The 26,902-nt window shown below is 41.7% G+C and overlaps 1 protein-coding gene across 2 annotated transcripts in view; it reads left to right on the top strand.

Moving 5' to 3' along the window:
• prkcz (protein kinase C, zeta) overlaps nt 1-26,902 on the top strand; it is a 172,039-nt gene that overhangs the window by 46,439 nt on the left and 98,698 nt on the right. The window contains exon 1 of one of the 2 annotated variants that reach the window (XM_041799595.1): nt 19,843-19,926. The exons of the other annotated variant lie outside the window; for it this stretch is intronic. Within the exon in view, the coding sequence (XP_041655529.1) occupies nt 19,887-19,926 (40 nt within the window). The 5' untranslated portion in view covers nt 19,843-19,886. Of the gene's footprint in view, nt 1-19,842; nt 19,927-26,902 lie in introns of those variants that run through there. 2 annotated transcript variants of the gene reach the window in all.

Here is a 26,902-nt window from a genome sequence, read left to right as displayed (position 1 = left end):
GGAGAAAACATTCCATTACTATCCTTTTCTAGTTATAACAGCTTTGATTTTAGTCTTTGGTGGCATGATATTAAAGAATAACTAAATACTAGGGTTTCTACTGAGATCCTTTACCCTTAGATTGAAAGGCTCTGGTAAAGGCTGTGAAGTGGAGGGACTCCAGTTAGCTTTGCTCTGTGTGCAGGAATTAAATATTAAATTAAAAAAAACTGAATAAAGTATTAAAAAATTAAGATCCAAATATGTACAAGGGTTTTTTTTGTAGTTCTGTGCGCTCTGATTGCATGATGTGCTAAGGGTGCAAGACTGACTAGACATGATCATTGGTATAAAATATGCAAAGATGTGGGCAGATCCACATTATAGAACTGTTACTCAACCCCGCTCAACCAAAGAGAAAAACTGTTGAAAAATACCTTACAAATAATCTAAGGGGGTGAAAGTGGCAATAAAAATAAGTTAAAGCTGACAAAAAAGGTCAAAAAGCTGCAAAGAAAGTGGCAAAAAATGTGTGAACGGGGTAAAATAGGCAGAAAATGGCAAAATCTGAGTGAAAAGTGACAAAAAATGTGGAGGAAAAAGTGGCCGAAATGGGTGAGACATGACAAATAATGACTTACAGGTAGCAATACTGGTAAAAAAGAAAAAAAAATTGGCAAGAATGTGGTAAAAATTTAGTGAAAAGTGACTAAAATTGGCAAAAAGCAGCAGAAAAGGAAGGGGGGAAGTGAGTGAAAAATGACTAAAATTGGCAAAAAGCAGCAAAATTTCGGGGAAAATTTAGTGAAAAGTGACTAAAATTGTCAAAGAGCAGCAATGTGGGGGAAAATGAGTGAAAAATGACTAAATTGGCAAAAATGAGTGAAAAATTAGTAAAAAAAAACTAAAATTGGCAAGAAGTTGGGGGTAAAAATGCTCAGCTGTCTGCAGCTCCCTTGGGTGTTTTCCATATTACTCTCATCGATGACCAACCAAAAATCCTTTCATACCGTTGATTTGGAGTTTTCAGTAGCTCTAAACTCGCTGAAATAAGTTTTGTTTGACATTATCCTCATTAATCAGGTAAATATTTACCCTCTAAATTAGCCACGTGCTGTGTTATATGGATAAATGACCCACAGCACCAAACAGGAAGTGGGTTGTTCGCTCTTGTTCACTATGTACTTTTTTGGTAATTGGCGTATTTTTCAGCTGGACAGTTTGGTCGTTAATATCTTTATCTGTCAAACAGGCTGATTTCTGTTTATGCCATTATATTAGCTGATGTCTGTCCACAGAGCTGATATCTGATACTGATAGATAACTCATTTTAAACATTTTCATATCTTGCACTTATTAATGTTAAGTGTTTGCTTTTTCCTCAGATGATCCTGAGCGTGATTTTTTCCATAATTGAGTCTTATTTCTTATTTTCAGTATCACTGCAGACAGATAAAGATGCATCATATTTATTATTCAGAGAGTGCTTTAGACATCAGTGTCTACATAAATACCTATACATCGTCTATGAACATAGATACATTATTTAGGTCCAGTCATGCCTGGAACGTCTGCAAGCCTTGGTCTTTATGCAATAATCGATAAAGTTCTGTCACAGCATCGATGCAGAATAATCCATGTCTCTCCACAATGCATCACTGAAATGAGTAATTTAAAGACTTTAAAAGATTTAAATCTGGAAGAAGCCGTTTAGCATGCATGCACACAGCTGTAGTGAATGTTTGATACTGGAGCTGGACTACATTAAATGCTGGCGTTCAATGATGGATCTTTAAAAGGAAACGCCGACCACACATCAGCTGTAGGACTACACTTCCATCTCCTCTGATTACATAATGTTATAAACGTAAAGAGCCATCTAATCCGACCCCACCCGGCTACAGGTCATCATCCTCCATCTCTTTACCTACAGAGGACTCCCTGATTTCCCAGGAGTCATTGCTCCAAGCTGTCAGCCTTTAAGACCGGTTGGATTGATTTCTCATTACACGTGGTAGTGAGCGCCGTGAGCTGTGTGGGCCTGAGAGTCGATGCCAGACAGCTTTCTGTTCCAGCTGATGGAAAAAATGGACTCTGAGAGGAATCACGCTTTTATTTCTGACACATCTACGCAGTTTGTTACGCAACTTCAGCTCTGCCGCTCCATATCTTTACCTCTGTGCTGAGTAAAGTTCTCACTGTCCAGAGGGGGAATCTCTCTCCAGGGAGTGAAGCACTGAAGGCACCTGAGTCTGGATTGATTTCAGGCTGCAGGAGACGAGGAAGAGGCAGGAAATAGACGTTTATGCAAGGTGTTCAATGAAGAAAGCTTTGAGCTGAATTTAAACCCTCAATAAACACAGCTCCTATGGGATTCACTCTCTCTTTGGTAGATTAAATAACAGCTCCAGACACCAATCAGCATCCGGCGCTAGTGATGTGTGTGGTTTAGCTGAAGTGACTTCAAGCTTGTAAACAATGGCGTCCGGTGAAGCAGTGAGCATGGGCGCAGCTGTAGCAGCAGTTTGATCTGAGCTCGACGACTTTTCTTTATTACAAGAGGAGCAGAGAACCACACTGAGGGATTGTTTGGTTAAAAAGATGTTTTCATCTTCAGCCTGAGTTTGATTTTTAGTAGAGACTCCTGGACTGACCAACAACAGCTGCATGCTCAGCGTAGTTGTATAGTTCACTCCTTGGAGCAGCGCACACCTTCTAACTCAGCTGTTTTCTAGGTGCTGACACCTTTCATTCCACTGGTCGGGTGGTTGGTCGGTATGCTGTCATTGGTTTGCCAATTTTGGTTACTTTTCACTCATTTCCCCCCATCTTTTTGCTGCTTTTTGTCAATTTTAGTTACTTTAAACACATTTTTGCCATATTTTTGCTGCTTTTTGCCAATTTTAGTTCATTTTTTACTCATTTCCCCCACCTTTTTGCTGCTTTTTGCCAATTTTAGTTACTTTTCACTAGGGGTGGGTAAAAATATCGATAAATCGATGCATCGCAATATTTCCCCCCCCAATTCAATATCCATTCAGCAAATCCTCTGAATCGATTCACCTCCTGGCCAGTGGGGGTCACTGTGTGTGTGATTCGCGTTGTATGGATGGAGACCGCACTCGACCAAACAACAACCAACCATAACCATGTGAGGTTTATCACAATTTCCAAGAGGACAGAAATATTATTTAAGTTTACATGCACTTTACTTTTACAGTGTTTATACAGAACTGACATGTTTTTTTCTTTTGTACTCCCTATGCACAATAAGTTATTATTGTGCAAATTTCTATTTTCAGATGTTTTGTTGCTCAAAAATGTGAGGTGACTTACCAAATATGTTCACATGGGCGTGAAAATAATTATTAAAAAATTGTCAACAGGTTATTTGTGTATTTCTACTTCTTACTGAATCGACATTGAAGCATTTAAATCAATATCGAATCGAATCGAACTGCAACCTAAAGAATCAAAGTCGAATTGAATCATGAGGTTCCTAACAATACCCAGCCCTACTTTCCACTCATTTCCCCCACCTTTTTGCTGCTTTTTGCCAATTTTAGTTCATATTTACTCATTTCCAGTCAGTAAGACTGGTCTTGGGATATTTTGTAGGCGTGATCACAGAAATGATATGATTAAAGGTCGGTGCACGCTGATCGTCTCAGAATCAGCTGTTATTTTAGTACAACATGTGGATAAAGATAAACAATAGTGCCTCATAAAGCTTGTTATGTCAGTTTTTAAGGTCATCCAGACCACCAGAGGGTGCAATAAGGAGCCTGTCATGGATTAAGCTGTTTTATTTTTTACTTTTTTACCTGCACGACCAGTTGATTGGTTGGTGTGTGGGTATCATTTTGGGCGACCAAGATTTTCTTTGGTTGACTACAGCCCTGGTGTTTTGTTCATCTGATTGGCCCTTAATGAAAGTGGCTGATTGTTCTTCCCATCATCCTGTTGTGGTGACCGGCACCCTTTGTGGCCTTCTGCATGCCAAACACACAACCCCTAAAGTCACATGTCATGGATGTGGAACGTGCAACCCAAAAGCGTCACAGTCTGACCGTGAGACTGCGTCTTCAGCCAGCTCTTTGCAGATCGTGGCATTCATAAACTCTGCACCTTTGCTCCACATCTTCACTCACCTTTCCACCTCATCCTAAAACTAAAGCCACCGTTTATGAGACTGTGTCTAGAGTTTGTGCAGCGTGCAAACTCAAAGTTTGAAGCATGCCGACCACGACTGCGGCTTTATCCCTGACGCAGAAACCTGCAGCCTCTCAGCACTGTCAGCACAGACACTGACTTTCACTAGGCCTGGTGTACAGTGCTGAAGCTGGTGATAGGGCTGTGAGTAGAATCCTGTTTACACAGATTTAAAAACCTCCATGATGAGCCATGTGTGCAAAATATAAAAGGTATCTGCTTCAGTCTGCATGAGTGTGCTGGCATGCAGTCATCTCAAACACTTGTGCATGCATTGTCTTAAACACTTTTGTCTTAAACTGAGCAGTGAAGAGGATTGTTCATTCATGGTGGGCATGCGGAGTCAAAGGTGACATATTGGGTTTAATAATCAGTAAAAGGGTCATTTTCTGCCTGTTTTAAATATCTCCTTCTAAGTAGAACCAAAATCAACATCTCTGCTTTATAGGTGAATCCTAAGCATCTGCACTATCCTCTCTAAGAAGATGAGTTGCATTGATTTCAGTGACCTCTTGGCCTTTTATCCAGGACCACCATCAGGTCAGATAGCCCCTGAAGACCATTTACTTCTATTGGTGTTACCGCTGGGATTGTTAACGCATCAGGATGTGTTGGTGCTCATACCATGACCCCAAACACAGCCAGTGATAGGAGGTTTTTAAAGAAGGAATTAAACTTTGGAGGGGTTAAAGAGGTTTGTAGACATTTAAATTAGGGCTATAATATGAAAAAGCTTCTATATTTTCCTGTAGAAGTGCTGACCGCTTCAGTCCTGATACATACAGCTTATAGAGACTCTTCATGGCATGCAATAAATCCTAAAATACCAGAATGTATGAAGCTACTTTCTGGAGAGCTGGTTAGCAGTGGTGGACTTATTTAACATCACGGTGCTGCAGGGCGACGCTGCAGTGGCACAGCCAAAATGTGCTGATAAGAACAACAATGCATGCACAAGTTAAAAACACTATATCTGGGTGCCAGTTTAGTGCATTGGTCAATCTCCAGCTCTCCTGTCAAAATAAAGACAGAAAGCCCTTAAGGAATAATCTAAAAACACAATAATATCAGCCATGTAGTCTCTCCTTTGTTCTGAGAGTGGTTTTAGGAGGTGTGCCATCGCGGATGTCAGAGAGGAACCCCTGCTCCTCGTACATTACATCATGAGCCTCAGACTGGATTAATTCTGCCAAATCAAATCAAACTCTGCCTCTGTCCCCGTTACAGATATGATACAGAGACATCTTGCAGTGTCTCCTCTTGTTCCACTTCATCGTCTGAGCTCTCCGTCGTTTTATCTGCAGGATTTCCCTCCTCTGACAGAGCCGTGACTCCCCGTCTACTTCATCAAGTCTTATTTTAGTCCTTCTGTCTCTGAGTGTCAGCTTTGTCTTCAGACATCACATCTAACCAACAGGTTTTCAACATTTGGAGGCCCAGGGAAAGACGAGTAGGAGGCCTGGAGAATGGCGAATGGCCGGCTAGGCAGCCAAATCTACGGCTGGGCAATATGGACCAAAAACAGTTCCCAGTGATTTACAGCTAAGTGGTGTCAAATTTGAACTGCTGTAAAGAGTAATGTCTAAATTGCAGAAACATGTCAGCAACATTTAGATAAAGGTGGAACTGGTAGGTGGTGAGGGAATTTGCCTGAAAGTTTTGATAATTAAAAGAATAAATCACTCTGTTTTCCATTGTAAAATAAACTGATATGTCTGATAAGTGCCATACGTGGCCCTGTCCCATCTATAATGACCGTTTCCTCTTGGGACCCTTAGAACTCGAGGCAATTACCTACTTTTTCCAAAAGTAGACCCATGTATGCTAACGAGCTGAGAGTCCTCATCCTGACTTGGTTCATGTCTCAAGAAGCTGAATTTTGAGATGTTTGCCTTCATATGACTGTTAAGTGGTACTTTGTAAAGGAAAGAAGTCTGCATCTGAGTTTTTCACCGTGCAGTCATCAACAGAATGTTAAAAGTGCATAAATAAAGAAGCAAACAGAGTGAGTCCTGTGCTGAAAAATCAACAAACTCCGTGCTGCTTCCTCTCCTGCAGCTCTGATTGAATTTCCCTGATGCTGTATGAGGCGTCTGCTGTTGCTTAGCAACATTGTCTGAGCTGTCAGTCAGTCATGTGAGGAGGAGATGCTCGTAGAAATCACTGACGGTATTTAAAGATAGGTGCAAGATGCAACAGACGTCCACGTACTGCTCAGCCACAGTCAGACCTAAGGTCTTCGCTATCAGCAGCTGAATTATTGCTCATGCAGCTTATTTTTGCTTTAAAACCAGGTAATGTTGGTTTTTCCTGTGGGCAGTTAAACTGTTACTCAGTTCCCAGCAGACGTGTTAGACAGTCGATGAAACGAGGGATGCCAGACGCTTTTTTGGCACTTTCCAGAACAATTAACACTCCTGGGTCGGTCCAAGTACTCTGCTGTCTCTCTGTGAACGCAGACAGGATCCAAACGTCCACTGTGCCTGGTTTTAAGTCCTTAAAGAGCTCACCGTTTATTGATTTCCTGGTTAATGTGATATCCTGGTGCTGTGTTATCATATATCATCAGATATCATTAGAGTGTTGGCACAAAGATGCAGGCCTCAGCTTGTAGCTGGTGACGGGTCATTATATCGTCTCTGCACGCCGCTGTCTCAGTCCTAATGAGTCACGCTCCGTCGACACACAAACGAGCTCCTGCTCGTGTGTGGGGTATTGATTTTTGTCCGAGAGCAGCTTCAGCCGTGATGAAAATGTTGGTCTCATGTAAAACTCCGACTAACAGACAACAGACATGCAGTGAAAAGTATTTGTCCTCTTCCTGATTTCTTCTTTCCCCCTTTTTTGTCACATTTTAATGTTTCAGATCATCAAACTCATTTTAACATTAGACACAGATTACCTGAGTAAATACAAAAGTCAGTTTTTAAATGATTATTTTATTTATTAAGAGACAAAAGCCATCCAAACCTACCTGGCTCTATGTGAAAACGTCACTGCACCGCCTCGTTAGATCATGAATTAACTGTGATTGACCACTTTATTTTTATAAAGCTGAGTTTAGTTTGACTGTCCACACCCAGACCTGACTACTGCCAGACCTGCTGAATCCAGAAATCCCTTAAATCAGGGGTTTCAAACTCAAGGCCCAGGGGCCAAATCTGGCCCGTGGCACAGTTATACCCGGCCCACCATGTCAAATCATATTTTTTATTCTAACTGGCCCTCTAGTATGAGGTCTGCACACTTCCTCCTGTATAAAAATGTAAACTTGATGATTGAAAATATCATTTTAAAGTCATAAGAATTAGAAATAGTAAAGAGTTGAAATAATTTGAGAAAAATCAGGAATGTGGGGAAAAAAAATTTGTGTTTTCATTTTATATTTTCAATTTTGCATCTAACAGTTAAGACTTAAAGTTATGGCTTTGACATTTTCAAATCATAACTTAGACTTTTTTATCCCATCTAGATTCAAAGTTTAATTTTGAAGACATATTTTTACATTTTCAACTTCTAACTTTGACTTCAAATCCCAAATATTGACATTTTTTATTTAAAATCTAAGCATTTTTCTCATATCTTGAGCTTAAAACTCATAATTAATTTGTCCTCATAACTTGACATTTAAAATGAATGTTTTAGAGTTTTATCTTATATTTTGACCTTTAAAACTCTTGATTTTGATATTTATCTCGTATTTTCAACTTTTTAACTCTTTATTTTGTTTTATTTCTCATATTTTGACCTTTTCAACTCCTAACTTTGACTTTTAATCCCTCATGGATATTACCTCACCTTTTCAGGTGAGGTTACATTGTACCTAGTTTTGACATATGTAAGTACATGTAAGTTTTAGGTGTAAAGTGTGCCAAATAAATAAATAAATAAATATTAAAAGAACAAGTCATAACACAAAATTCTACATTTTTATTTTATTTTTTTACCTTTTAAACTCATGATTTTTGATATTATCTCATATTTTGACATTTAGAGCTCACAGTTTTGGATTTTATCCAGCATTTTAACCATTAAAAGTCATGATTTTTTTATTTCTTATTTTTTTAGTCTCAAAATTATTTATCATAAATGTTTAGTTTTTTCCCTGTAATTCGTTACTGGTGAAGATGAGGTTGACACTTTATGGGAAATGTTGACCCTGTTAGGCCCTCAGGTTATACCTAAATTCAAAATTTGGCCCCTGCTGTGATTGAGTTTGACACCCCTGCCTTAAATAGAACTTGTCTGACAGTGAAGGAGGCTGAAAGATTTCCAACACATCATGGTGCCAACCAAAGAAATTCAAGAACAGATGAGAAACAAAGTCTCTGACATCTATCAGTCTGTAGAGGGCTACAAAGACATCGTGAGCCGTTACCCACAAAGGGAGAAAACTGTGAACAGTGTTGAACCTTCCCAGGAGTGGCAAGCCTACCAAAATGACTCCAAGAGCGCATGGACGACTCGTCCAGGAGGTCCCAGAAGAACCCAGAACAACATCTAAAGACCTGCAGGCCTCACTAAAACTAAATGAAGGTTTTGGAGTGGTCTAGTCAAATTCTGGACTTAAATCTGACTGGTATGACCTTAAATAGGCCGTTCATGCTGGAAAACCCTCCCGTGTGTCTGAGTTAAAACAATTCTGCAAAGAAGAGTGAGACAACATTCCTCCACAGTGATGTGAAAGACTCACTGACAGTTACCATAAATGCTTGCTCCAGTTGTTGCTGCCAAGGATGGAAAAACCAGTTATTAGGTTTAAGGGGAATGGCTGTTCCACATAGGACCAGGTAGGATCAGGTGGATTTATACCCTTAATAAATAAAATTAGTTTGATGATCCATGAAGTGTGAAATATATTAAAATGAATAAGAAATCAGGAGGGGGGGGCACTTTATCACTGCTCTGTAGCTAACAGCCATTGTTAAGGCTTCCTCAGGTTCGGTGTGCTCTTAACGAGTTGTCCAGATAGGCCCCATTTTGGCTTTTTGATGGGGCCTATCTGGACAACTCATATGAGACCCATATAGGCCCCATCCCCAGGGTGGGGCCACCATAGAACCCGTGGACAGACTCACCAAGGACCCTTTGCAGCTCCATATTGGGCCCTTGGTTTTATGTTTTCCCTGGTGTTGAATCATTCCCCCTCATGTCTTTGAAGATCAGCACCTGGCTCTGATCGTGTCCCCCATGTGCAGAAACATGACGGTGTTTCTAACAGCCCTGCAGAGACTCGGCGGCATTATTAAAGGTAGCGTGTTCCCTCTAACTCTCTGACTTGCTCTGTAAAAACATCTCTGTTTCATTCTGCATCAGCCATTCAACGCTGTAATCTCATAAGCTCCTCCACGGAGGCCTCGCTGCCCGGGCAACCCTGTCAGACACATTGATGGAAAAGAAAAAAAAATGATAAAAATGAACTAGAATCCATAAAGCCAACTGCTGCACAGAGCTGCAGCTGAGGGGCTTTTTATAAACCAACCCTCTTCTCTGAACTTTAATCGTTTGTTTCTGCTGGGTTTGTGAGAACGGGATCGATCAGAGAGGCAGGGGTTAAAGAGAGTTTGTCCATCACTTCTGTAGTGTGGTATTACTTTACTTCAGTGGTTCTCAACCTTGGGGTCAGGACACCCATGGGGGTCGCAAGACACTGAGAGTGGGTCTCCAGTTGCCCTAAAAAAAGTATGAATTTTTTTTTTAAATTACAGTTTCCACTGAACACGAATTTTGTCAATTTTTTTAACCCCTTTTCATCATTTTAACACTTTTTTACCATTTAACAGCTATTTTTTTTTCAGTTTTAAACCTTTTCCACCACTTTTCTGCCTGTTTTTGCCGCTTCTAAATCAGTTCTTGCCACTTAAGCTTAATGTTGTCTCTGTTGACCCATAATTGCCACTATTAACCCCTTTTAACCACTTTTTACACCCATTTTGTCCCATTTTAACCCCATTTTACCATTTGATATACCCATTTTTGCTTGTTTAACCAACAGCTGACCATTTTGCCAGTTCATATTAATTTTTCATCCCATTTCACAAAAATTCCACCCATTTTTGCCAATTTAAAGCAATTTCAGCCATTTTTTAACTCCTTTTTACCACTATTTTATGCCCATTTGTGCCACTTTAATGTGTTTTTGCCTTTTTGTCATTTTCATCTAATTTATGCCATTTCTAACCCATTTCTGTTACTTTTAAAATCCAACCTCACTACTTTTTCTACCATTTTTTACCATTATTAACCTGTTTTAGCAAACTTTTAAACCTTAACAAAAGGGATTTATATTTTTAAGAAGGCTTTTTACTACACAAATGAATTAAAAAGGATAGTTGTTTATTGATAAGAGGGTTTCTTTTTCAGATAAAACATGAAATGTGGATATCACAGCTTAACTTAACAATGGACCATGGTTTTGCTGTCATCCTTGGTCCCCCATTTGTCTAGGCGCCAGAAAGCTCTCCCATTTTCCCCCCCTTATGGACGGCCTTGGCTGCACATGACTATTCTTGATTGTGCTTGGCTGTGTTCAACCACCTTCAGGTGGGGGTCCCCGGTCTCTGGCACCTTTATTTTGGGGGTCGCGGGCTGAAAAGGTTGAGAACCTCTGGTATAAGATACTGGGCAGTAGTAGTGGTAGCCTCCAGCATATCTGACAGTATGCTGAGGTGGATGCAGCTGTGCCCATCTGTAGTGCTGTAAGCTTCCCTGTCTGTGCCCTGAGCTTGCTCTCCTTAAAGGGACAACTCGCACTAAAATCCTGGAGGAGAATGCCATTACTATCGCCCCAGCTTAAAAAATACAGAAATATAACTTCAAAATAATCAATACAGCAAACATAGAAATTAGGGGTGTAACGGTACAGAAAAATTTTGGTTCAGTACCTACCTTGGTTTTGAAGTCACGGTGCGGTGTGTTTTCGATACGGTAATTGAAGCAGATAAATCAAATTGAATTTCATTTTTTTTATTAAATTGTATTAAAATAAATAGACTGAATAAATTACATTTAAATTATAAATAATGCTGCACCCTCCCTCCAAAAGTTCTTCAATGATTAAAAATATTAATAAATAAATACATTTTTGAATAACTAGGTTATTTTCATTGATATAATGACATATTTATACCCATTCTTTAAACACTGAAATTTCCCAGCGAACTTGAACGCATCATCACACAACTGCAAGTTATCTTATTAAGTATGCAAATTAGCATCTTTTTTGCCGATTTCAACACGGAATTCAGCATTGGACTACTTTTTTAACCAATGGGACCTACTACAAAGTTTGGAAGAACTTTTCACAGCCCATCTTGGAGGATAAAGAGGTTAAAGCCGTGTGAAATCTAAGGATAACTTTACCTTTGACACAGCTGCAGAGTCCCTCTCTCACTCCTCCGAGGCTGATAGCTGAAGGTAAAGTTAATAAGATTCACAGAGCCAGAGCACCATTGCTATACGGGTGATTTAAATGAAGCCGGCGGCTCTTCTAACCCCACACGCCCCATCACTCTTCTTCGTTTGTTTTTGTAACTGCTCCTTCTTCTGTAATGACGGTTGCTGGCAGCTTTCAGGCTCATTGCCGCCACCTGGATTGAAGTGAGAACTTGACTTTCTTTTAATACTCACTCAGACGTATTCGTTGTATTGCTGCGTGCTCCGAACCGTAACGGCTGTACCGTGACTGTACGGGACGAATACAAATGCCGTTACACCCCCAGTAGAAATATGCATCCATGACTTCTTGGTGCTTTTTTCCTGTTGAACCAAACCCTGACCCCTGACTCTTAAACCCCTACCAGGTGGCAGATTTTTTTTCATCTACGAAAAATAGCAGGCAAACTCCTGCACACTGATTTGAATGTACATAACCATTGTTAGTGCCTCATCGTCAATATGTCGCCAATTTTCATGTGCAGTTTGAAAAGTGTGCATAAGTTTGCAGTTTGTTGCCTTCATTCCTGCACACCTGTCAGGTTGGACTGTTCTCAAACATTCGGTATCACACGAGTATGAAATCAACAGAAACTCTGATCTTAGCTGTGTGCATCGCCCCGATAATTATGGTAGTATTGCAGTGTTTGATGAGAGTGAGAGTATGCAGAAATAAGGCTGAAATTAATGCACAGAGAGCTTCATCCTTATAAACATGGTTCCATCACAGAGCATGAATGGGTTTTGAAGCGCTCAAGTCTGTTGTCGTACATAACGAGAGCATAAAAGAGCCTCTACTCTCTCAGATTCCCCCACTCTCCATCATCCTGATCAAACAAATCAAACCCAGTTCACTTCCAGAGTCTTTAAAGCGTCCCGCCTCTCCTCCTCCTCTCTGCTGACCTCATTCTGTTGTGCTGCTGGATTTGGAGTGCTCTGCTTGTCCCACCATTGAACCTCTGCAGTGAATAGCGTTAGCCTGGAGCACATCTGTTCAGAAGCTAATCCACAAAAGGCCGGTGCCTTGCATAACGCTCCCGGCGGGCAGCCACTTCAGCTGGCACAAACAAGCAGAACAACAATGGTGTGGCTGGAGCTCGCCACAGAGAGCGGCGGCTCTGCTGAGCTGCTAAATCGAGCGCTGCTAACTGGCCCTGATTCAGAGGCGTCCCCTCGGCTTTTCCCCTCCATCTAATCCCCCTCTTTCTTACACCGCAGCCCCCCGCGTGTGTCAGTCTCTCTCTTTCTTTTCTCCGTCTCTGAGGCAGCGTCTCTCTGCTCAAACAGCCGTGTTGGACGAGGTCACCTTGCTGTTTTTGCACTTTTTGATATTGTGAAGTGAAAGCATTTTGCACAAAGCTCTGCAGTCTTCACACGGACAGCTCTATAGTCCATCAAGGTTGAAGACAGGGAGGCTGAAACACTTTTCTACAAACGTATATCTCACATACAGTTCGGTGTGTGCGTTATGAAGCTTGAAGCCCCAGTGCTCATTATAGCTGACGTCACAAAGTCAATATTTACACTTGTTTGAAGGTGTGATGAGGTTTAAGCAGTTGATTATTGAGTAGATTTCTGTAACAGAGTTTTCTAAAGTGTTAAGCTTCTTATATATGAGAGCCTTTTACAGAAAATGCAGCGAAGTTTTAATTATTAAAATGCTTGTCAGCATTAACACCTCAGAAATTATGGCAGTCAACTTTTTAATCACAATAATTGCAAGCTATTTTGTCCCTTCAGACACACTGTAATTACAGCAGATTCATCAGAACTTAAAGTCAGGTGCTGTGGGTGTGCCATGGACCATCTTAGATCAGGAAGAAAAAGAATGTATGGACGATCTCGCTGAGAAGTCTCAGACTTGAATTCTAGCTGTGCACATCCACGTTCCCTCACACCAGACCCGGCTGCAGAAACAAACTGGGGGGGGGGGCACACCTTTTCCACCTAAATTTTATTTGCTTCAGGCTGAACAGTGGCATTGTGGCCACTTCTACAGTGCTGATCATCATTTTTCTCTCACAAAAAAGGGTCAGTTCATCCCAAAATCTAAAAAAAACAAAAAACAGTAGTGTAGTGCTATGTGTCAATTTATTCAACTCTAAAGTCAAGCATTTATATCAAGAAGAACAGCAACGGGGGCTGCAGCATGCAGAAGCAGCACCATACAGCTTCACTTCTATTAGAAACATAAGCACTGATGTCAAACTGAACACTGCAGGAAACATTCATGCTAGGAGAGGTAGCTACAGCAGCTTGGGAGCACAAGGAGCAGAACAAAGCAGTGTTACCCTTCTGCCTACAAGTAACGTAAGTTAATTTGACTAGGAGTATCGATGGAGTATCTCTGAGGTGTGTGTGTGTGTGGGGGGGTGCTACCATGAACCTCGGTGGTGGTGTTGTTGTTGACGTCATCACTCACGTTTCTTCTGAAACTGAAAATGAAGATACAAACCCTGAAACAAACCCTGAGTGTTTTTAATAACAATGTAGACGATGTAGAATCTGAGTATCAGTCCGAATAATTCCCCCGTCTCTCTAACTTCTTTCTCTGCATCTCACTGGACCGTCCACTTCTTTATGAGAGAGGGATTCTACACAGTCACACTGATTTCTGCTGTGATTGAAATGTTAAATATTGAAATGTTTGATCACTATTTGATTGTTAGCTGTAGTTTGATACAGATATGTGTTTACAGAGATGGGTCCAGTAGAATGGGATCCTCTGGATCTGGTCTGGCCTGTTCACTGTAGTCACCATGGCACTTTTAATCTGTTGACCTCGGTGGTTTCCAGTCTTTTATCTCAGGATTTTAAGGAACGTGTGCAAATGTAATTATGACAACCTCAGAGCAGAGCGCCATCCTGTGGTTGTTTGGCTGTCCAAGAATTTCTAAAGATTTTCCAAAATCTACAAAACATCACACTAGAAAAGTAAGACCATAAACATTTGATGATAAAGGCTGAAAATGTTTCTAAAAGATTAATAGATGCTCATGATTTTGTTTGACAGTTATTACCACAGTTAAAGGGTGCAGCAGTTAGCTTACAGCGACTGCAGGAGACTCTCGGGTCTGATCAGGATTTTGCAGATATTTCTGGAAGTGATGATCGGAGTTGTTCCGATTCCAATACCGGTATCAAAAATACGTTCGATACTGCTTAAAATGCAGGTGTTGGTATTGGCGAGTCCACAAGTTTATTCACCGATCTGATACCATTTGTTTTGGCTTTATATTTAGCTTTGGTTAGCCATGCTAAATGTTAGTGCTATAAACCAGAAATCAATTCCTCCTGCTGCTGGAAAACACTGCAGCAAAGGAGCCACTGCAGCAGGAAAGGATGGAGGCTGTGTGACATGTGATCGTTAAAATGCCTTCCAGACAGGAAGTGACACAGTTTATCAAAAGTTGGATAACTTTTAAACCATAAATCGTTGCTTTTTACTTGTTTTTCGTCTTGAAGCTAGTCGTTGCTCTTTCCCAATGCCTTTGAATCTCTTACAGCAGCATTTTCAGTGAGCCTGGAACTCGTGTGACTTTTGGGGACTGTAATGATTAAATCCACACCAGTAATCCTGATACTGAACGTCTTTTTATCCATTTTAATCCAATTATAATCATTTATTAGCTTGAATGCTAACTGCCATATTGTTTACCCTTAGTGAGGGTCTGTTAGCCAATAGCAGGCTGTCTGAATAGAGCATAAGGAGAGAGAGAGAGCCTGTGCTGCAGCCCCCTGTATTATTGTTATTTTAATATTTAGCAGTAAAACTCAATAATCAGCAGAAAAACAACTTCAGGCTCACAGAGATGTTGAACATTATGATTCTATTAGTTGAGTCATGTTCTGAGTCAAATATAGGTCTGAAATAAGTTGCAAGTCTGCACAGTTAAACCAGAAAGTTCGGATCAGTACTCGGTATTGGCTGATTCCCAACACCTTGGTATCAGGAAGGAAAAAATTGATTGGTCACACCTGCAGTTCAGGTGTTTTATATTGCACACCATTGGCACTGGGACCGTTTGAAGGAAGCTGGCTCTCCTGCAGCTGTTTGAAAATGCATGAGCTGTAAGCGGCAGCTGAGACTGAAACATGCATGCTAAAGACGTCTATTCAGGTTTGGAACATGAAGATTTAAAACGGGGCAGGCTGGCCATGAAGGGATATGGTCATCCTATTTGAGTGTTTTTGGACCTGTGTGCAGGGCAGTTGTTATCTGGGCAAAAATGTTCCTGTTTTCATTTGAATGTGAACTAATGCAGAAATTTTAATGATGTATGTGTGCACACATTCTCCCTGTGGGTTCAAGTGTCACAGTCTAAACTTTATTCAAAGAATGGAGGAAGAACACGGCTCAGTCAGAGGAAAGATGGCCTCAGACTCTCTGACTCCTGGGGATGGTGTCGTTGAGAACTCAAACTGTTAAAAAGTCTAAAGTGAAATAAAAACTGTGTCCAGCTCACAGTCTGAGTGCCTGTACACAGATAATATTTGATCGTGACGCTTTAACACCCGCTCCCTCCCTGCAGAGACTCTAACACTCAGCCAGCTGCTGTTCTCGTCGCCCAGCCCTCTCCCTTGGTGTTTTTCTCCCTCTGTCTACGACAGCAGCTCCTGGAAGAGCTGATAAAGTAAAAATGTCTTGAAGGTTTGTGAGATAAAGCCGTGGGTCCGGCCGGCAGAATAACCTTCCACCCTCACTGTGAAGGAATGCAGAAAATGTTTGCACAACCTCCTCGCTGTTGCAACACCGCCGGGCAACGAGAGACGAGAGGGCGTCCAAGTCTGTGTTGGGCAGGAGAGAGAGAGGGAGGGACAAGCGAGCCTTTCACATAATAATCATGAAATAATAAAAAAAAAATCATGAAATAATTACAGTAGAATTGGAGTGTTATGAGGCTGAATCATGACTCCATCTGAAATGTGAAGTTCCCTCTCCTGATCCAGTTTAGTCTTTTTAATCTAAACTCAGCCTCAGTGAGAGTGGATTTAAGAGAGCAGGAAACATTTCTGATGAAATCAGACATTACATCACTTTATCAACAGTAAAGATGGCCCTCATTCCTCAGATTTGTTTTGAGGAGTCAGATTTAGGCCCATTCAGACTTTTTAGAGTCCATAAATAAACTTATTGCTGCTCTCTGGTGGACAAACTGTGTATAGAAGACATTGGTAATTGTTACCTGGTATTTTTAGTGGTTTTGTTGGAGGATTATTGTCAGAATTCAGACACCAGACTTCCTGTGAGCAGGAACATGAAAGCACTGTGCCATTTCCTCTACAGGCTAGGTCTTCCCTGACAGTCAGTCCAAATATGACCACAGAGCAATAGAAAGAGGATGAGAGCTGGACGTCCCTTCTACTGTCTGTTATTGGCTGTGTGACCCTGCAGGATTAGGGTCATTGTCAAACATAAAGAGAAGATGTGAAGTCTAGAGGCGTAAGATGACTTCCTCTCTAGTTTGTGGTTGTAGTTTGGGCTGCAGATGCCATGAGTTGTGCACTCACCACCTGCTTTAATCCTGTTAATCCTAATGTCTGTTGGGAGTCAGGAAAGAGGGGACAGTCATGACGATGAAAGGTGGTTCATTAAAGCTCTAAACTAACCTGCATGCAGAAAGTTATCATCAGGAAACTTCTACATATAGTTCTGAGCTAAGAGGCTAGCTAACATGACATACGGTGACATACTTTCAACAGGATAAACCTTTTGGGGTGAGGGACTGAGTAATGAAGAAAAGCTCTTTAACCCTCAGATCCTACTATGTCCATTTTGAGGACATTCATCATTTTTATCATCATTATTTTGAGTTGATAGTCACATTTTTATAGATTGAGGCATCAAATTTGGCCAAAGTTATTATTTTTCTTCATATTTAAAAAAAAAAAAGTGTTGCACATAGAACCCTACTGACGCCAAATAGCTCCTTCCATCCTTGTTTGTCCAAAATCTAGACAACAGACTTCCATTAAAAACCGTTTTTTTGACTGTGTGTCTATGGCACCAGAACAACATATAGCAACCTTTTCTCTGCAGTCACTTGATCACCAGGGCTCTAACTTTCACCATTCCACAGCGATCCAGCAGATAGTGCCAGCGCAACATTTTAACGCCTTCAGCAACACGCATGCAGGATTTCTTCCATGGACTCAGAGTGTTTGAAGCACTTTTTCACCCACTAAACATCATCAGAATTAAAGTAAACGATTCGTGCCACTAGATATGGATGTCTGAGAGTGGGCTACATGTGTAAGGAAAAGTTTGTGTGCTCCTACGTGTGTGCTTGGGTGTGAATCTGCGTCTATGTTTACAGCCCGACGTGCCGTAAGTGGAGTGTTTACAGTTGAAAATGCAGTTCATGTGTTCTGCAGACTGGGACTAAGAAAGGGGGGAACTTTGACCAATTTTAACTTTAGACAATAGACTCATCTGTTTAGCATGGACGCTATCTCACTGAATCCAAGTCATAGGCATAGTGTACAATAACTGCCATAAAAAGGGTGTAACATTGAATTAAAAAAAAAAAAAAAAAAAAAAAACATTTTTAGTGGTCAGGGTTGAAGTTGTTGAAGAGACTTGAGTCACTGAAAGTTAAAAAAAACTATTGATAATGATTATTTAATTAACAGTTTTCTGTATGTCCAGAATATGGATGTACAAGGACAGATGGAGCTAAAGAAAGGAATTTGGCACTACAAAAAACATTTCAGTGCATCAAAATCAATTTTACTACTCATCATTGACATGGCTCAGACTCTATTTATTGAAAAAAAAATTCTTTCTAGACCATTTTATATGGGAAATATGGTGTTTTTGTGTTTTTTTAACCATATAAAATAACAGTGACATGGTGTACAATAACTGGCATAAAAAGGGTGTAACATTGGATTTTTGTTTTTGTTTTTTTGTTTTTGTTTTTGTTTTTTGTTTTTTAGTGGTCAGAGTTGAAGTTCTTGAAGACATTTGAAGCAGTAAAAGTAAAAACAAAAAAGTTGAAAATTGTTGATTATTTTATTAACACTTATCGGCATGTCCTACTGCCGTCAGCCATGCTTAAAATTACAAGGGAGCGAGGGTTAATGTGAGCTAGCTCCTGTTTGAGTGCCAGTTTCCTTTCCTCCAGCCCTTGTCATTATTTAAACCTAAACCAGGACAGAACTGGACTGAACCAAACCGGACCACTTAGTGGCACCTAGATGGAGGCTTTTAAATACAGTATGTGCCTGCTGCCGTTTCTTTGTGAGGTTTTTCTTAAAAACTTTTTTTTACTTGTGTCTTAATATTTCTCTACTTTTGAGACACAAAAGTAGCCCAAGAATTAAGACTGCTTAGCTCCAAACATGGCCTTTTGGGAGTGCTTCTCTGGAATTCACTACTTGTCTCCAACAGGAGCTCGCCACTGCTGCAACATCATCGACAAAGAACCATAGGGGTGTACCTCATCATCATTAGTTTGTTATGAAGTCCTCTTGGGCCTTGCTGCTGGGGCCAGGGGTCCTCCACAGGGACTTTTCTGCATGTTCAGAATCAATTATGATGCTGTTTAATTCACTCTTGCCCCTCATTTGTATCAAAAATACTCATCTTCATCAGTCAGAGTAATCTTAGATGTGTACCATGTATTTGATGCACATCTGCCATGACTTTACCTTGAGGCCTCTTGGCCCTGGACTTTTTCTTATGGTCAAACCCCCCATAACCACTCTCAAACAGTAGTAGTTGAAGCCCAGTTAGTCCAGTATAACCAGCAGAGCTACTGGGGTTTATATAGGCCAGTATGTAGGTGATGTTGCACCCAGTAGTCCCACCTAGAGAGCGTTTGTTCTATAAAAACATCCGCTGTGTCAAAGTGAAACTGTCATCCAGGAAGTGCCCCGCTATGCACTGACGCTAAAAATAGTCCCCAGGTTTAAATTTAGGTTAGAGTCTGTCTTCTGCAGAGGATGCTGCTGAGAGATTCACAGCCATCGCCGCCATCTAGTGGCTGAGATTTGTAACCACAGCCTGGGTCATGTGCTGAGAGGAGGATTTGATGCTGAAGAGACGCAGACAGAATCAGTGAGCGCGCTCCGTCTGATGATCGCTCCTCGAGGTGTGATGAAGAGAAGCAGCCCGCGGGGGGATTAACAGCAAATGAGGAGGGAGGGGAGAAAGAGAAGAGAGAGAGAGGGGCGAGCGAGGCAGCAGCAGCAGGAGGCAGGATGAGGAGAGGAGCAGCGGAGGAGAGAAGCATGAGATCTGGGGCGTGAAGACGTGAATGATGCTGCTCACGCTGCTTTTCTACCTGCGAGTCAAAGGTAGGACGGAGAGACTCGATCATGGGCATGTCAAGATAAGGTGAAAGGGATCATGGGAGCTGAGTGTAGCTGAGGTGAGCGGCGTGCTCTTTTTGCCGGTGATGACATCATCGGAGGAAAAATGGGTGACTTCTTTTGAATTCTAATCATCCAAAGGAGAGAAAAACTGCTCCTGAGAGTGTTTTCAGTGAATCCTGTGATTGAAATGCACGACCAGATTTAGCCCAAGGTCAGTCAGACTTTAACAGAGCCTTTCTTTAATCCTGATACACCAGCAGATGCATTCTAACTAAAAACCTCCTCTCTGTTTCTGTGCTGGGAGCGTTGGAGTCTGCAGACTTTCAGCCTCAGCCTCCTGGTCTCTATCCCTCTGTTCCTGCTGATGAAGATCTTTTAAAGCCTCACTTTGCTCTTTCTCTGTCATTAAAGTGTCAGATAATCCTGTCTGATTTAAAATATGGACCTCAGCATGGCACAAACTATTTAGAAAACTGCACAAACTGTTTGAAGATGAGAAGCTGTGAAATACATCCTCAGTTATTTTAGTTGTGTTTAAAAGGAGAAAGACTGAATAAATTAGGGATGCAAAGATCAGACTTTAAAGCTCTGATGATGATCTGATCCCTCGGCTTTTGGCACCTGCAACTACTGATCTGATCCCACAACAGCTTTACAACACTGATTCCAAAAAGTTGGGGCGCTGTGTAAAATTCAAAAAAATCAGAAGTCAATGATTATCAAATCTCATACATTTTTCACAATAGAACAGAAACCACATATCAGATGTTGAAACTGAGATTTTTTTTACCATTTCTGGAAACATTTTAGCTTAATTTGAATTTAATTGCAGCAACACATCTCAAAAAAGTAGGGACAGAACCATTGTGTAGCGTCCCCAATGTTGTCTCATTCTTGTCTGCTCAGCCGTCCTTGGTCTTTTTCCCTGGATTTCCCCTTTTCTATGCTCCAAATTTTTTCTGTTGTTGAAAGATCTGGACTGCGGGCGGACCAGTTCAGGACCCGGACTATACTCCTGTGAAGCCATGCTGTTGTGATGGATGCAGTATTAGCATTTTCTTGTTGAAATAGTCAAGGCCTTCACTGAGAGAGTTGTCTGGATCACATGTTGAAGCTGCTTTTGTCATAGTCAGTAATGCAACCCCAAACCATCATCACCTTTAGACCTGAGCCAGGAGAACAAGCTGGATGCTCCCTCTCCTCTTTAGTCCACAGGACACGGCATCTGTGGTTTCCTCTGACCACAGAACAGTTTTCCATGTTTCCTCAGTCTATGTTAAATGAGCTTTGGTCCAGAGAAGACGGCATTGTTTCTGGATCCTGTTCACATATGGCTTCTTCTCTCCATGATCCAGCTTTAACTTTCATTTGTGGATGGCACAGCCAACTGTGTTGACAGACAATGATTTCTGGAATGTTCCTGAGCCCATGCAGTGATTTCACTACAGAATCATGCCTGTTTTTAATGCAGTGGCCCCTGAGGGCCCCTCCAGCCTTGTCCCATGCTCACAGAGATTTCTCCAGATTCTCTGAATCTGTTGATGATATCATGGACTAGGGCAGGGCGATTATGGCAAAAATCAAAATCACAATTAATTGAACTTTTTACCTTGATTATGATTGATGTACGGTTATCCCACCCCCATCCTTGACTCTGTTTGTGCTGTAAATATATGTATCATTTTGAAACAAATAACTGAAAGGAACATGCATGGATTAACAATTTATGGTTATTTACTTAGACGGTGGGAGATTGAAAGTGTTTACATTGAGGAACTTTTGTTTGAAATTATTCCACAATTTTAGACTCAGTTTTTCACAGATTGGTTAACCTCTGTCCATCTTTACTTAAGAGAGAATCTGTCTCTCTAAAATGCTCCTTTTATACCCAGTCATGTGACTGACCTGTTGATGATTGACCTGATGTTAAAAATGCTCCTCCAGCTGTTCACATTACTAACACTATACTTTTTCCAGTTTTTTGTAGCCATATCCCAACTTTTTTGAGATGTGTTGCTGCCATCAAATTTGAAATGAGCTAATATTTTTCATGAAATGGTAAAAGGTCTCAGTTATGTTGTTTATGTTATCTTATAAATCAAATACTGGTTTTGAGATTAGACAATCATTGACATCTGTTTTTATTTACATTTAATACAGCCCCCCAACTTTTTGGGAATCAGAGTTGTAAGTCCTGTTGTTTGGCTATTAAATTATGGCATGTAAGGTAAAAGTGACTGTACCTGTGTAAGTCTAAGCTGAAGCATTTTCATGGTCGTAAATGACCTCCGCTTTAACACTCGCCCTCTGCTGCCACAGTGAAGCCTCATGTAGCTGCTCTGTAGGTGATGAACTCCTCTGCTGTCACAGTGAAGCCTCATGTAGCTGCTCTGAAGGAGATGAACTTCTTTGCTGTCACAGTGAAGCCTCATGTAGCTGCTCTGTAGGTGATTGAACTCCTCTGCTGTCACAGTGAAGCCTCATGTAGCTGCTCTGTAGGTGATGAACTCCTCTGCTGTCACAGTGAAGCCTCATGTAGCTGCTCTGTAGGTGATTGAACTCCTCTGCTGTCACAGTGAAGCCTCATGTAGCTGCTCTGTAGGTGATTGAACTCCTCTGCTGTCACAGTGAAGCCTCATGTAGCTGCTCTGAAGGTGATGAACTTCTTTGCTGTCACAGTGAAGCCTCATGTAGCTGCTCTGTAGGTGATTGAACTCCTCTGCTGTCACAGTGAAGCCTCATGTAGCTGCTCTGTAGGTGATGAACTCCTCTGCTGTCACAGTGAAGCCTCATGTAGCTGCTCTGTAGGTGATGAACTCCTCTGCTGTCACAGTGAAGCCTCATGTAGCTGCTCTGAAGGAGATGAACTTCTTTGCTGTCACAGTGAAGCCTCATGTAGCTGCTCTGTAGGTGATTGAACTCCTCTGCTGTCACAGTGAAGCCTCATGTAGCTGCTCTGTAGGTGATGAACTCCTCTGCTGCCACAGTGAAGCCTCATGTAGCTGCTCTGTAGGTGATGAACTCCTCTGCTGTCACAGTGAAGCCTCATGTAGCTGCTCTGTAGGTGATTGAACTCCTCTGCTGTCACAGTGAAGCCTCATGTAGCTGCTCTGTAGGTGATGAACTCCTCTGCTGTCACAGTGAAGCCTCATGTAGCTGCTCTGTAGGTAATGAACTCTGCTGTTACTTTTCTACATCATTAGCCGCATCTCTGAAAATTACTCCACTTTTTCTGATCAAACATTTTCTTGATGGCAGTTAAAGGTGTGAGTGTTGGTTTAGCCTGGTCTGGTTGTTTGATCCTGCAACTCTTTTGATTTAAAATACATTTCAGTTGTTTAATGTCTGAAAAAGTTGTTTTTGTTTTTGAGACTTTGAGCGAGTTTCATCCAAACAGCAGTGGAAAATAAAACCTCATTGATTATTCTGCTGGTTATATAAGCAAACCGATGGGACTGACTATTCCCAATCAATGACCAGCTTTTATTTGAGTGTTTTTGTGTGTGTGTGCTGAAGAAGCGTATTGGCCCTGGTGCTATCAGACTCTATTTAGAAGCTGTTTTCTGCTCTTAGCGCTCATCCAGAGAGGATTCTTTAAAATATACTTTCTGTTTGATGCACCTTTTTGAGTTTTATAAAAATTTAAACTGCATGTTAGTATTTTAGTCCTATGGCTTTATGCTGATACACATTATGGACAAAAGTATTCAGCCACCTGACCATTCCACCAGAAGGGACTGTAATGACATTGCATTCAAATCCATGTACTTAATATGGAGTTGGCAGCCTTCTGCAGCTCTAACAGCCTCCACTCTGCTGTGAAGGCTTTACACAAGATGTTGGAGTGTTTCTGTTGAATTTGTGCCTATTCATTATGTAGAGCATTTATGAGCTCATGAAGTCTGAGGGCTGTGGACCATGTCTTTGTAGTTCTTCTTTGGTCTCTGGGACACAGTCATGCTGGAATAGAAAAGGGCCTTCCCCAAACTGTTGCCACACAGTTGGAAGCATAGCATTGTCCAGAATGTTTCTGTCTGCTGAAGCAGTAAGATCGGCCTTCACTGGAGATAAGGGGCAAAAAAACAGCCTCATACCATTATCCCTCCTCCACTAAACATCACAGGCAGGCAGGTAATGTTCTCCCAGCATCCTCCAAACCCAGACTCACCATCTGACTGAAACACAGAAGGTGATATGTTACGCCACATTTTCCACTGCTCCACAGTCCATTGTTGGTGTGTTTTACTCCACTCCATCTGACGCTTGGTCCACCTGTGGCAAATTTAGAGTCACAAATTAGCCTAACGAGCTTGTCTTTGGTGGTGAGAAGAAGCTTAAGTACACAAAGAGAACCCAAGCATTGCAAACTGCAAATCTAACCGCTGCAGCGCCATGCAGCCCAGCATCCATCACAGTACCACACTTAAAGCTACTCAGAACAGCCCATTAAGGATCACAGATGTTTGCAAATAAAGACTGCATGACTAGCTTTTATGATTTTATACACCTGTGGGTCTGATTGAAACACCTGCATCCAATAATTAACAGGTGTGGACACTCCACACCTCCAATCTTGTACAGGCACTTTAGTGCATGCACACGCTGTTTTGATGCTCACATGTCCCATTGCTACTGTTCCTGCTTTCCTGCTCCATCTATAAATCACATAAAGGTCCATCTGAGGCTCTGTATGCTGCCACTAATCAAAACCACAAAAGTTATTCTGGCCCCCCTGTCCCCTGTTGTTAATGTAAATATATACTCTTGAAGTACAGCCCCATCCTGGTGAAAACATGGAGAAAATGTTCAGGTGGTGAATTAAAAAATATGGTTATGGTGCTGCTGAAGACACAGACTTTGTCTGTAGATGTTGATGAATGGTGGTTATGGTGATGCCGAGGATGCAGACGTGGATGTTGGTGTTGATGAATGGTGGTTATGGTGATGCTGAGGATGCAGACTTCGTCTGTAGATGTTGATGAACGGTGGTTATGGTGATGCTAAAGATGCAGACGTGGATGTTGGTGTTGATGAAGATGGTTATGGTGATGCTGAGGATGCAGACTTCGTCTGTAGATGTTGATGAAGATGGTTATGGTGATGCTGAGGATGCAGACTTCATCCGTTGGTGTTGATGAATGGTGGTTATGGTGATGCCGAGGATGCAGACTTTGTCTGTAGATGTTGATGAACGGTGGTTATGGTGACCCCGAGGATGCAGACTCTGCTGTGGATAAACGGTGGTTATGGTGATGCTGAGGATGCAGACGTGGATGTTGGTGTTGATGACAGTGGTTATGGTGACCCTGAGGATGCAGTCTCTGCCATGGATAAACGGTGGTTATGGTGATGCTGAGGATGCAGACTTCGTCTGTAGATGTTGATGAATGGTGGTTATGGTGACCCTGAGGATGCAGACTCTGCTGTGGATAAGGGGTGGTTATGGTGATACTGAGGATGCAGACTTTGTCTGTAGATGTTGATAATTGGTGGTTATGGTGATGCTGAGGATGCAGACTTCATCCGTTGGTGTTGATGAATGGTGGTTATGGTGATGCTGAGGATGCAGACGTGGATGTTGGTGTTGATGACAGTGTTTATGGTGACCCTGAGATGCAGTCTCTGCCATGGACAAACGGTGGTTATGGTGACCCTGAGGATGCAGACTTCGTCTGTAGATGTTGATGAATGGTGGTTATGGTGACCCTGAGGATGCAGACTCTGCCGTGTATAAACGGTGGTTGCTGAGGATGCAGACTTCGTCTATAGATGTTGATGAACGGTGGTTATGGGTATGCTGAGGATGCAGACGTGGATGTTGGTTTTGAGGGGTTGAACGGTGATGGATGCTGCCGTTGTGCCCCCTACAGAGTCTGTCTCACCATCCTTCTTTTGTGACTTGTGTGCAGGAGCACCCCACTCCCTGTCACTGTGTGTCTGTCACACAGACTCCATCCCTCATGGGTCGTCCTCCTACGTCAACACATGGAGGAAACCCCGACAGTCCTAATGAGGATTCACTGACTCTTAAATCCGGATCAAACTGCTCTGATCCCGACTTTGAAATGAGACGTCTTTTATAATTTAATGCTCTTTGTAGCGTCAGTCCTCCCCCTCCTTATCTGGAGCGGGATGATTAGAAGGACAATAGAATAAATTTTTAATTAAAAGTCAAACTAACAAAGTTAGTCATGGCACTGAGGATCACCCCCATCACAGATGGACGGGCCTCCAGGCGTTTCATTGATCCCTCTCTGCTTCTTCAGAAGTGTCAGCCCATAATAAACCTGATTCTGTCTTTATAATGGACTAAAACAGTCAGCAGCAGGAACAGAGAGTCCAGAAAAGAACTTTACACAAGGTGAAAAGGTCCTTAGATCCTTTAGAATACTCTTGAACAAGGTCAGGCTAAATGACGGGAGACACCAGAGACAGAAAGACTAAAAGAACAGCAGAGCCTTTGAGGTGCTAATCTGCTGGTTTTCACTTAGCTGGACATCACTAGAATATTGATATTTCATGTAAATGAGTGTTTCACTGCTTTCAGTGTTAACTGGAAGAAAAAAGAGTTCATGTACTACAAAACTCAGCAGAGCAGCAGATTTAGGATGCCTTTAAATCTAAACCCTGCTCTCTAGTGCCTCTGACAACCAGGGTAGGAACTATGGGGGTCTGGGGAGGCCTGGCCCCCTTCATGAGACATGGGCTCTCCTCAAGGCATGGTTTGTGTTGTTTTTTTTGTGGGTGCTCTTAAATATTGTCAGTTTATTGTTTTATTGATGTTAATGAGGACCGTTGGAGGTCTGGACTAGGACTGGGCAATTAGGGGCCGGTCAGCCCTACATATGGCACTGTCTGTGTCTGACTGACTGAGAAACTGAGTGAGTGATGCTTTTGTGTGAGCCATATAATACAGAGTTGCGTTTGCTTGTACTGAATGCTGTCACTAATGGCTGCC

Source organism: Cheilinus undulatus, linkage group 11 (genome assembly GCF_018320785.1).
Source record: "Cheilinus undulatus linkage group 11, ASM1832078v1, whole genome shotgun sequence".
Classification (NCBI taxonomy): domain Eukaryota; kingdom Metazoa; phylum Chordata; class Actinopteri; order Labriformes; family Labridae; genus Cheilinus; species Cheilinus undulatus.
This window is presented reverse-complemented; position numbering and strand designations above follow the sequence as displayed.